The 12,581-nt window shown below is 36.2% G+C and overlaps 1 protein-coding gene across 3 annotated transcripts; it reads left to right on the top strand.

Annotated features, from left to right (window-relative positions):
* Window positions 1-423: 423 nt before the first annotated feature.
* Window positions 424-10,882, top strand: LOC104233395 (uncharacterized). Of its 3 annotated transcripts, XM_070162321.1 has the most exons (7): window positions 433-660; window positions 2,320-4,608; window positions 5,033-5,467; window positions 5,569-5,813; window positions 7,725-7,841; window positions 7,938-8,373; window positions 10,120-10,882. In XM_070162321.1, exons 4-7 carry the CDS (start codon window positions 5,613-5,615, stop codon window positions 10,125-10,127), a joined length of 762 nt encoding a protein of 253 aa, XP_070018422.1. In that variant the 5' UTR covers window positions 433-660; window positions 2,320-4,608; window positions 5,033-5,467; window positions 5,569-5,612; the 3' UTR covers window positions 10,128-10,882. The 3 variants fall into 3 exon arrangements, with proteins under 3 accessions (XP_070018421.1, XP_070018420.1, XP_070018422.1); XM_070162320.1 differs by lacking the exons at window positions 7,725-7,841; window positions 7,938-8,373; window positions 10,120-10,882 and having other exon boundaries at window positions 424-576; window positions 2,320-4,442; window positions 5,569-5,598; XM_070162319.1 differs by lacking the exons at window positions 7,725-7,841; window positions 7,938-8,373; window positions 10,120-10,882 and having other exon boundaries at window positions 424-660; window positions 2,320-4,442; window positions 5,569-5,598.
* The last annotated feature ends 1,699 nt before the right edge of the window (window positions 10,883-12,581 follow it).

The raw sequence follows: 12,581 nt of genomic DNA, 5'->3' as shown, positions 1-12,581 counted from the left end.
TGTATCCATGCTTCAGAAGTATCACAGGATCCATCCCACGTGTTAGACTTTAGCACCGTTCAGTTGGACAAGGATTTGACCAACGAGGAGGCACTACTAGAAAATGGTCATATTGGAACAGTTATTTATTAACGGTTATGCAACTGTTACAATAAATAACATTTTGGAACGGTTTTAATCGTACCAATAGAGTCAAAACGCTTTTGGGACACTTCTAGAGAAAAACCGTTCCAATAGTATAACAACCGTCACCATAAGTTTAGTTATGGAGACGGTTTATAAAGGCAACACGATAAAGTAATTTGTGGGAACGGTTTTATGAAATAAAAGTATAATGGAACGATTTATTTTCCCCCTTAATTTCCCTCCTACATATTTACTCCCGCCAATATTTTAATAACTTAGTTTAAGTTATATTTTAATTAAAAAAATATAGAAAAACCACAAACCCTCAAAACAGACGCTATTTTCTCTAAATCTGAAACCCCCAAATCTCTCTCAATTTTCAACCTTGAAAAATCCGACGACTGGCTGCTCCGGCTAATGACGACTGACTGCTCCGACGACTGGCTATTGGTATTTTCCCCTGTTCGATGTTTGTATGGTTGTTAGCTGAGTATTGAAATTGTTCGCAGCTTCTTCGATCTGCTTTCTTCTTTGGTAATATTCTTTGTAAACCCATTATTCTACATACTTTTTGTAATTTGTTTTGATGAAAAATTGTTGTTTTGCTCGAATTTTGTTTAAGATTTTTAGTTTTTAAAATTGGGGATTTTGTTGGTCGGTTTTTATTTCGTGTTAGAAATCCATGCTCGATATTTGCTATCAAGGTTCGATGCTCGATGTCTTCTTTGTTATTCTGTATCGCTCGGCTCTTTATCGTTGTATATGCCAATTGTAAACATACGTTGATGCCTTGGTTTCTAATTATTGGTTAAAAAACATGAAATACCTATTCTGAATGTGAAGAGTTTGAAATACAATTCTTGAAGTTGTTCCTATCAATCAGTTCACTACCTCGAAGGAGGTCTGTCTTCGTGTTCTTTATTGTTCTTTAGTTTTCTGTTGATTTGATATGCTAAAAATCTATTTCATTTAGTGGTGGTAACAACTATATATTTTATCTAAAAAAGTTTACATACTATTTCAGTTATAAATAATGTATCAACAATAGTAATATGGTGATTTTCTTTGGCTTGTATAACTGTAAGACTTTCTGTTCAAACAAGAAAAAGAGGTAACTCCTTAAATATTGGAACTCTGAAAAATTCCAGATATGTATATTTCTTTCTTCTTTCTTCTTCTTCTTCTTCTTCTTCTTCTTGGCCATTGCTATTTTTTTCTTCTTTCGATCTGCATTACTGCTGTAATTTTCTTCTTTCTCTACGTTACTGTTGCAGTTTTTTCTGCTTTATCTGCATTATTGCTGCAATTTTTCTTCTTTCTCTACGTTATTGCTGCAAACTGTTAATCACTGTTTGCTGTGATTTTTCTTCTTTCTCTGCGTTAGTGCTGCAGTTTTTCTTCTTTATCTGCATTAATGCTGCAATTTTTCTTTTTTCTCAGCGTTACTGCTGCAATTTTTCTTCTTTCTATGCGTTATTGCTGCAAACTGTTAATCACTGTTCTTGGCTGGTTGGCGATTTGCATTATAACATTATCATTTGTTGTTTCTGTAAGTACTGTTGGAAAGTGTTACAAGGTTTACAAGGTTTAATGTGAGTTTTTACATTTTACTATTGGAAAGAGTTACTGTGAGTTCTTACACTTTATACAATGTAGCTTCTTACTGTGAGTTCTTACATTTTACTAAAATGTAGCTTTGGAAAAAGTTCTTACTTCCGTTCTTTCATATGCCTTGTGCTTGGAGCTTGTTATGTATTTCATAAATGAATACACGTGATTGGAAATCTTACATCTGAATCTAATAGCCACTATTTGTTAAAATATTTGCTATCGTTGTTCGATGTCTTGTTCATTATTGTGGAAAATCATTTCGATGCTCCTTTTCTTTTCTCCGGTAATATTGCTAATAAGCCTACTATTTTGCTTTCTGTTGTTAGTATTATATGATACATTTTGTAAATTTTGGTTTGCAAAATTGGCGGTTTAGTTGGTGGATTTTAATTTCGTGTTAGAAACCATGAGATTTGCCTTACGTAACTGTTTATGTGATGGTATTGGTGACTGTTAAATTTTGCAACAGTGAAATTCATATAATTTTGATAATAAGTGACTTTTTTCTATCTTTCTTATTATTTGATTTTTTATTAAGAGTATATAAACCAATTTTATACTAGTTGTTTTGGTGTTATGTAGGATAAAATTAATTTAATGCATAATGGAGATAAAAGGTGGATGGGCCTTCGAAGGTCAACTGATGACTACATACAAGGAGTGGATAAATTTTTTGATAAAGCATTTGAACGAGCTTCCCAAGGAAATCAAATATCATGCCCTTGTAAAGTGTGCGCTAATTGTTTTTGGCATCATAGGAATGTGGTGGAAGACCAATTGATTGTTAATGGTTTTGTTCATAGATACATCAAATGGGTTTTCTACGGGGAAGGATTTTCCTCGAGAAAGACTCGATGCCCAAGCAGTAATGATGAAGGTTCTGACATGTATGACAATATTGATGGATTACTTCATGATACATTTCGAAGTGTCGAGGATGATTTGGGACATGAAGGAGTGAGGGATGGACCATCAGAAGATGCAAAAAGATGTTTTAAATTAGTAGAAGGGAAAGAAGAATTATATCCAGGGTGTGAGAATTCTCCAAATTAGGTTTTACGATTCGGTTGTACTTGTTTAAATGCATTCATGGGATGAGTAATGTGGCATTCACAGACTTGTTGGAGTTGTTAAAAGAGGCATTTCTATTTGCTCAGCTACCCGAGTCTTTCTACAAGGCAACAAGCATGATAAAAGATTTGGGTCTTCATTATGAAAAAAATACATGCATGTCCTAATGATTGCATGTTATTTTGGAATGACAATGTAAATGTAGATACTTGTTCTGTGTGTGGGTCTTCTAGATGAAAGAATATTGTTAATGTCTTGACTAATAAAAAGACCAAAACCCTTGCAAAAGTTTTAAGGTACTTTCCATTAAAGCCTCGGCTTCAGAGGATATTCATGTGTCCCGAAACAGCTGAAGCTATGAGATGGCATGCCACTGAATGACCGAATGATGGAAATATAAGACATCCTACTGATGGTGATGCTCGGAAGGAATTCGACTCCTTGCACCCTGAATTTTCTAGCGACCCTCGCAATGTTAGATTGGGTCTTTCAAGTGATGGTTTCAACCCGTTTCGAACAATGAGCATTTCCCATAGCACATGGCCTGTTATGTTAATGAACTATAATCTATCGCCTTGGATTTGCATGAAGCCAGAGTATATAATGTTGTCAATGATCATCCCAGGTTCGTCATCTCCGGGAAATGATATAGATGTGTATCTACAACCACTAATTGTTGAATTGAAGGAACTATGGGAATTCGGTGTAGAAACATTTGACGCCGAATCCAACCAGATGTTTCAAATGCGTCCAGCGTTAATGTGGACAATTAGTGATTTTCCTGCACTAGCAATGCTTTCTGGATGGAGTACAAAGGGAAACTTTACATGCCCCACTTATAATTATGGCACATGTTCTCAATATCTCAAGCATAGTCATAAGATGTGCTACATGGGTCATCGGGGCATTTTTGCCTCCTAAACATCCGTTTCGAAGAGATAAAAAATCATTTGATGGTAAGGAGGATCATAGACTTGCACCTACTCCTTTGTCGGGTATAGAAGTCCTCGAATAGTTGCGTGAATTCAAGAATGTATTTGGAAAGGGCCAAAAGAAAAGGTCTCGGGATAACAAGTGTCCATGGAAGAAAAGATTCATCTTCTTTGAACTACCATACTGGGAAACTAACAAATTGAGGCACAATCTTGATTCGATGCACATTGAGAAAAATATATGTGATAGTATTCTTGGGACATTATTGGAGATAGATGAAAAGTCAAAAGATCATGTAAATTCTCGTTACGATTTGCAAGAAATGGAAATACGAAAAGAGCTTCAACCAATACAAGATGTTGTAAGTGGAACAATTTCATTGGCTAAAGCTTGTTTCTACATGAATCCAGAAGAGAAGAGGCCATTTTGCACCGTCTTTAAAAATGCCAAATTGCCAAAAGGCTGTGCCTCGAATATATCACGTTGTGTGCATGAGAAAGAGATGAAAATATCGGGGTACAAGAGTCATGATGCTCATTTTATAATGCATTACTTGCTCCAAGTTGCTGTTAGAAAATCATTACCCAAGAATATTTCTTTGGCATTGATTAGATTGGGAAACTTCTTTAGAGCCATATGTGCTAAGGTTGTAAGGCAAGAGGATCTTGATAGATTGCAGACTGAAATTAATGAAATTACATGTGAGCTTGAAATGATCTTCACTCCAACCTATTGTATGCAGTAGTGTAACTCTATAGTGTTGTGCCAAATTGCAAAAATTCTGGTGCTTCTTTTGTTCTTCTAGTGCTTAAGCAAGCAGAAGTGATCTTGAACAGATAAGACTTAAGACAAGAAATGAGACTTAAGGCAAGATAATAGTTCTGGTGATTCTTTTGTTCTTCTTTCACTTTGTTGTTGCTGCATATATTCTGCCTGTTGCTATTGTTATTTTATCTTCTTTCACTGATTTTTCTTTGTCATCACTACTGCTTTTATTTTAAATTTTGTTCTTGCATATGACCTTTGTTTTCCTTTTTTCCTTTGGTTTTTCCTTGTATTGCAATCTGAAACCTTTACTTGGAAACCATCATATATGCATCTTTTCCAACTTACCATGTGAGGCTCAAGTTTACTCTGAAACTGTCCTAAGCTGCGCATTGCCATAGTTTACTCTGAAACTATCATACGCATATCCTTAACTTATCATATGAAGCTGCACTTTATTTGGAATTCTACTGTTGTCATTTATATAATACCTAATAAAGCTATTTTTATTTGTATTCTTCATCAGATTTGATAGATATGAGTCAAGAAAGACCTTCAAAGCCCAAAAGAAAGACAAGCGCAACATACACAAAACCTGGAACAATGACATCTTTGGCAAACCAAATAAGGACTTCGTTTAGCCAAAAATATGTTGTTCCCGCTAGACAATCAAACAAAGAGCGGCCGAATATTATTGTAGAGAATCTGCCAGGAGCAGTAGCCCATGCACAAACTAGATCAACCACTTCTGCAAAATATGTTGCTGCTGCTAGACAATCAAACAAAGAGCGTCTGAATATCATCGAAGAGAATCTGCTAGTGCCACAATATTCAGAAGTACCAGCCCATGTACAAACAAGATCAACCACTCCTACAACAAAAGTAATAGAGGAACAAGTAGAGGAACAAGTTTAGTTGGATTCTACAACTCCTGTTGAAGATGAACAATGTGAAGAACAAGGTAAGAACCTATAGACTTTATCTAAAAATATTTACATCCTATTTCAGTCATAAAAAATTTACCAACAATAGTGATTTGGTGGTTTTGTTTGGTTCGAATAGTTGAAGGCCCTTCTAATCAAACAAGAAAAAGAGGAAAACGAAAGATGAAAAGTGTACATGGACGACATGAGCGTAAATTGATTTTACTTAACAACTTAAATCAACCCGTCGGTCCTCGTGACGCAGTTGTGACAGAGTTTGGAAGCTTCCTCAGCACATTGGCAAGGAATGCGACTCTATGTCCTCTTGATATTTTGGATTGGAGGAAGATGGACACAAAAGAGGATATATGGGAATATACCAAGGTCTGAACTTCTTAAGTTTTAATTTTTGATTGAAAATCTTTCATATTTTCTGCACTAACATATTTGACACCAATTGTAGGATAAATATGATATTCCTGAAGCTGCAAAAAAATATACTTTGGAAGATGCTGCTGTAAATGTTTTCAATTGCTAGATGGTAAATTATAGGAGTACATCCTATTCATTCCTTCCTTTAAATTACATATACACATTCTCAAAATATCTGATGGAGCAGCTCTTTTCCCTGGTACCTGGTCGTAGGCTTCTGCTGTAAATGTTTTCAATTGCTGGGGTTGAGGCTTTTGGAGCAGTTCTATTAAGAATAAAAGAACATTATTTTAACAGGAAGCATTAATGAGATTGGTGCTTTTCATGTTTATTGTTGTACAAAACATTAGCAGAATTATGGGCCTGCTCATCGTGCATCTTCAATGTTTCATCACGCACCTTCTGCACCTTCTTTTTCTTCTTCCTTGTTGCTGCCTTTGAAATTGGTGTATTGATCTTTTGTGCATTGGTAGGACTGGTATTTTGCTCATCACAAACCTCGTAATTGTCCAGTGAATCAGCTTCGTTTCCTTTCTTCTCCTCAACCTGATCTGCCCAGCTTTTGGATACATACTCGTCTTCATCTTCTTCGTATTTCTTGTCTAAATCATAATCATATTCTCCTTCTTTATAACCAATCCTTTCCTTAGGCTTTTTTGTTGCTGAAGACATCATCGGCAGTGTTTGTTGATGGTGTGATAAGTGTATTGAGTTCCCTGATCGACCAGCAAGGTCATTAGATGGTATTTCATGATTGGAAGTATTCAAACCAACTCCAACATACTCGTTCCTCAATGGTAAATCAGCTTTAGGTGCTTCGGGGATGAAGTTATTAGTGAGTGCATTGAGAGGATTCAAATTCTCCAGTATTTTAGCTCCTACTGTCATGAGGTTACCAGATACTGTAGTTCAATCCCCCTTCATATTTTTATCCTCGTTGCTGCCCAAATTATGTGCATTCAGTTTGGCTATAGATCTGTTAGCATTTCCAGCAGAAACAGCACTGCCACTGAGATGTGGTGCTCCTGTTGACTGTACTGCTTGTTGCCCAGTCCTATGATCTTTTTTATGCACCTCACCTACTGGTTTTTCAACTAAATCAACAAGTAGAGTTAGGATCCCCAACAGTAGGTCGATCACCAGTTGCATTCAATGCAACAATAGCCTCCAACTTTGAACGTACAATAGCTGCTTCAATTCCAGATTTCTCATGTCCTACTAATACATTTGTTGCATGATTCGAAGACAGCTTCACCATAATAGCTTGATGCAATCCCTCCTCCTTTGCGAATTCCATCCGTTCCTCCATTGAAAACTGAATTGTTGGAACTCCATGTATAACTTCAATAGGTTTCAAGTATTTTTGGTTCAAAGTAGCGGCTGTTTTTGCTTGGTACAGGCGTGCAACATATGTATTTTGATTGTTATTGTTTTGGATGCTCTCTTCAATGGTTGGAGGGGGCTCTCCCACAGCCAAAGGCTGGGGAGAGAGAGGAGCAGCCATGGCTGCGGCCCTAGTTCACCATTCTTGTCGCCAGAGAGAGGAGAGAGGAGAGAGTGTAGGAGTGGGTTTAACAGGAAGCATTATATATGACTCCGGTACCTTTCTGTTTGATATTTTAACAGGAAGCATTATATATTTCATTGTTTGATGTTTCTTTCTGTTTACAAAGAATATCTAAAGCTAACATTGAGAAACGGAAAAAGTTGAAGAATTCTCACACTGCTGGAAAAAGAAGTTTTGCTTTAGTTCGCTCTAAGTTGGCGTGTAACTAGCAAATCGCGGCAAAAAAATTTCAATTTTAGCTTTTGTTTAATTCATGGCAGATCGCTAGGAATGCTAACTCACTTTCATGTAACTAGGAAAAAGACAAGAAAACTTCGGATCCTTTATCAGCAAAGGAAGTCTTTGTTGCTACAAGGAAAAGAAAAGTTGGGCGATCATACAAGTCCGCGGATGAAGATACAACTAGTAAAATTGTGCGATTAATTAATGTTATATTGAGATCAATTATTTGTTTCTATTTGGTTACTTTTTATTTACTTGAATTATATTTTTTTGATATTGTTTTGTAGGCTGAAATGGAGGAAATTGAAGCACAACAAAACAAAAATGGCAATGAGTCTGTTGAGGCATTTGCATCTGTCATGGGACCTGAACATCCGGGACGTCTGAGATTGTATGGACGGGGGGTTACAAGAACTTCTTTGAGAGGGAAAGTAAGATGTTTTGAACCCTCTTCGAATACTTCAAATTCTATACAAAAATTGGAGGAGAAGATACAAAGAATGGAGGAAAAAATTGAGGAACACAAGGCAACTATCCGTCAAGAAGCTGTTGCAGATGTCCTTGCACGACTTCAGCGTTTAGGAATTGATATTGATGCTAACATTATTCTAGCGGCATTGGGTGATAATTCATTGGGAGAAGCTCCATCTGCTCAGCAAACAGCACTGCAACCAATTTGTCATCCATCTACTGGTACCAACAAAGAAGGCCAACTCATTCCAGGTATTAACTCATTGAAAATTTAATAATTTTCGTGAGATCTACTGTCTTAGTTTGGTACTTCATGTGCGCATTCTGTATATTCTGGGCCATGCCAAGTGCCATCCAATCACATGCAACATCCTTGAGAGTAATAAGTTAAGTTTTGATAGTTTAAAATCATAAATAGTTATAAAAAGAGAGTTCAGATTGTGGAAGCTAGCTGCTTTCTTTTTGTAGCCAGAAATTGGATCCATTCCATGCCCATATAAGTGTCAGTGTGTCTTATTCTTCTGCTGGGGAAAGTAAGTGAAGGTCAACTTCATTTTGTTTTCAATACAAATTAACTTCAGTTGGCAAGTGAAAGAACTCTTATTCAGTCAAACACAAAAGTTATGCGCTCCAGGCTTTAAGATCATAATTTACTTTCCCAATGAATAAGTTAGTATATTTATGAAGTTCTCTTCTATCTGACGGAGGGTATTTAAAACAAACTTGTTAAGGGTAAGATATGGGCAACATATTTTTTGAACATAAATATAGAATTGGATAAGCAGAGTAATAAGATATAATTCAGACCTCTCCAAATTTGGTATCTGCAGAATTCCCCATTGCAGAGTCCCTGATCCATTGAGTGAGTAATTATAGAAACCGTGTATATTGAAGAAATCTTACTGAATGGAGAGAACAAAATTTTGATAAACATACTTTGCATCGACACTTTTAATGAATGTTGAAAATACTCGACATTTACCATCAGTGGATGTTGTTGCTAGGAGAATCTGCAGGAATATTGTACCAAAAGTTCTGTTTAACAGACTAGCTAACCCTTACACTTAAATAAAGCCACTGAACTTATAGTAGCAAGTGTATCAAACATTTAGTTAAACCATTATCTTGACACAAAACATAAGATTTACCAAGATTTGGCAGTGGGCTGAAACAAGCAAAGTTAGCTTTGTTATAGGGATCAATATGAATGGACTGCATAAAGTATTAACAAAATGTAGGGGTGGGCATAAAATCCGAAAAGCCGAATTCCGAACCGAACCAAATTAATTTGGTATTTCGGTTTCGGTTTTTTCGGTATTTCGGTCTAATTCGGTACTGGATTTTCGGTATTTCGGTATTTCAGTTCGGTTTTCGGTATTATAATTTTACAATTTCGGTAAACCGAAATACCGAAAATTTGGTGAACCTATATAATATATATGACTATATCTAAGTTCTAAGCCCAATTACCTATTTAATAGCCCATGCCCCATAGTCCCATACCGTCCCGGCGTCCCACCCAGGCCCAGCTCCCCCAACTCCCAAGCCCAATCCCAATCAATTACCCAAGTCAGTTAATACCCAAGACCTAAGTCGAGAATCAAATTAGGCATTCTCATCAAAGTAGGGCATTAGCCATTAGGGCTTACTGCTTAGGAAGGATATCATCGAGAAGAAGACGAGAATCGACTGCGAGTCTAGGATATCAGTCTGCGAGTCTAGACGAGAATCGACTGCTTAGGATATCAGTCTACGAGTTACGACTTACGAGTTACGACCAGTCGACAGTCGAGCTCGAGTCTCATCTCATCTTCACCGGTTAACTTCACTACTTTTGTAAGTTTTGTAAGTCTCATCTCATCTCATTCTCATCCCAGTACTCGACTACTCTCTGAGGTTTTTTCTGAGTTTTTATATTTTTAAGTTTTGAACTTTTTGAGTTCAGAGTTCAGACGATAAATTTTTTAATTTCTGATTTTCTGCATCAAACTAATTTAGGGTTATAGGCGGCGATTTCCAGCTCGATTCGATTCCTCACTCCTCACAAATTCCGGGCAAACGAAGTGTCGAAGACGCTGCTGTCCTGTTCCAGTGTTCCGAGCTCGATTCAATTTCAATTTCAAAGGTATGTTTCGCTTTCTTTTGGTTGTACTGTTGATTGAATGAACTGTTGTTCCGAGCTTTTCCCTTTAGTAGGAAAATATCATCTGTATCACGTTCATGCTGTTTAATTCATTTGCTTGTATAATAACAGTTATGAGTACACGACTATGTGTTAGGCTTACCATATGATTACTTTGTTTAGGTCTGATTTTTAGAACTTTCCATGCATTTTTCTTGTGATAGACACTTTAGGATGATGACAGTTGAGTGAATTCACTGTTAGTCTTCTTTGTTGTGACATTCTTATGGTTGCTGGTTTGGAAAGATTTAAATAATTGTGGAGCGTGGACTTGTCACTTGAGTAATAATGGCCATGATTTTTTATTTATTTATAGATGGCTAGAAAAGGATATTGTTAATGGCTTCTTTAGCCTTTTTAGGTTTTGCTTAGCCTGCAGTTACATTAGACTGTTGCTGCATCTATTGGAAAAATATTGTTAATTCGTTATAGTAGAAACATGGTAGTTTAAGCTACTTATAGCTAGTTTGAAATAACTAAAATCTAAAAGTGCACTCTCATATTTACATTCTCTCAGCATTACTGATAGCAAGGTAGTTAATTTGTTGATTTTTAATTTATGTTTATATTTGTTTAATTTTGTATAGATGGAAGATACAAGTAAAGTAAGTGATGTTGGTTCTAGTGAAAGTTTACCTATTACGGTAGATAGTAACACCAACACCATTGATACTCAAGATTCCAAGAAAAGGAAAGCAATGCAACCTAGGTCTGACGTTTGGAACCATTTTGATAAATTTGAGGTTAATGGGGTTGGGAAAGCACGGTGTCGATATTGTAAACAAGCTTATGCTGCTAATTCATCTAAGAATGGAACAACAGGATTGAAGAATCATTTGCTTAGATGCAAAGAATACCCACTTAAAATTGCAGAAGATAATAGTCAAACAAAGATAAATTTTCAATCTTGCCAAAATGATGAAGGATCAATTTGGAAATTTGATCAAAAAGTAGTTAGGAGGGCCTTAATTGAGATGATAGTTACTGATGAACTACCATTTAGCTTTGTAGAAAATGAAGGCTTTATGAAGTTTATGAGAAAAACTCAACCACTATTTCGTCTTCCTTCTCGTAAAACAATAACAAGGAATTGTTATGAAGTTTACGATGAATTGAGGCAAAATCTAAGAAGTTCTTTTAGAGAAGCACAACCAAAAATTTGCCTAACAACAGACACTTGGACTTCATTACAAAGAATAAATTATATGTGTTTGACAGCCCACTTCATTGATAGGGATTGGAAGTTGCATAAAAGAATACTTAATTTTTGCCCTATCACTAGTCATAAGGGTGAAGAGATGGCTAAAGCTATTAGGGATTGTTTGCTTGAATGGAAATTAGACAAGGTTTTCACTATTACTGTGGACAATGCTTCTTCAAATGATGTCACTGTCAAAGAATTGTCTAAACAGTTAGATATGTGGAAAACTAATATGATGAGTGGTAAACATCTTCATGTGAGATGCATGGCTCATATACTAAATCTAATTGTGCAAGATGGTTTGAAAGAACTTGATGCTTCTGTGACACGTGTTAGAAATATTGTGAGGTATGTGAGATCTTCGCCTGCAAGGACCTTAAAGTTTAAACAGTGTTGTGCACATGTAAAGGTAGAATGTACCAAAACGCTGTGTTCGGATGTTCCTACCAAGTGGAATTCCACCTATTTGATGTTGGATACAACACAACACTTTGACAAAGCCTTTGACAAGTTGCATCTTTTTGATGATGAATTTTCTGCATATCAATGTTCTCATCTTTGTGAAGATGGTGGTAATGCAGGTCCTCTTGAATCTGATGATTTGGTGAATGTGAGGAATGTGATAGAGTTTCTTGCAAGATTTCACGAGCTAACTAAAAAAGTTTCAGGTTCACGTTATGTCACTTGTAATTCTCATTTTGAGGATGTATCTGAACTTTATTGTCATTTGAAAATGTGTTTAGCTAGTGAGGATGAGCATTTGAGAAAAATGGCTCAGCAAATGCAAGAAAAGTTCAAGAAGTATTGGGGTGAGCCTGAAAAGATGAATAAAATGATTTTTATTGCTTCCGTCTTGGATCCACGTAACAAATTTGAATATGTTGAGGGAGCACTTGAAGAACTTTTTGGGGAGGAAAAAGGGAAGAAAATAAATGCTGAGGTGTATGCTTATATGAATTCTTTGTTTGGAGAGTATCTAAAAAAGTATTCAACCGAATCTTGTCCTCAATCTCCATCTAGTTCTACTTCATCTAACAACACATCTAATACACCTAGTGGGAGTGTTATAAGTGCATC

Source organism: Nicotiana sylvestris, chromosome 11, assembly GCF_000393655.2.
Source record: "Nicotiana sylvestris chromosome 11, ASM39365v2, whole genome shotgun sequence".
Classification (NCBI taxonomy): Eukaryota; Viridiplantae; Streptophyta; class Magnoliopsida; order Solanales; family Solanaceae; genus Nicotiana; species Nicotiana sylvestris.
Note: the sequence above shows the minus strand (reverse complement) of the source record. Positions and strands in the feature narration are given on the sequence as shown.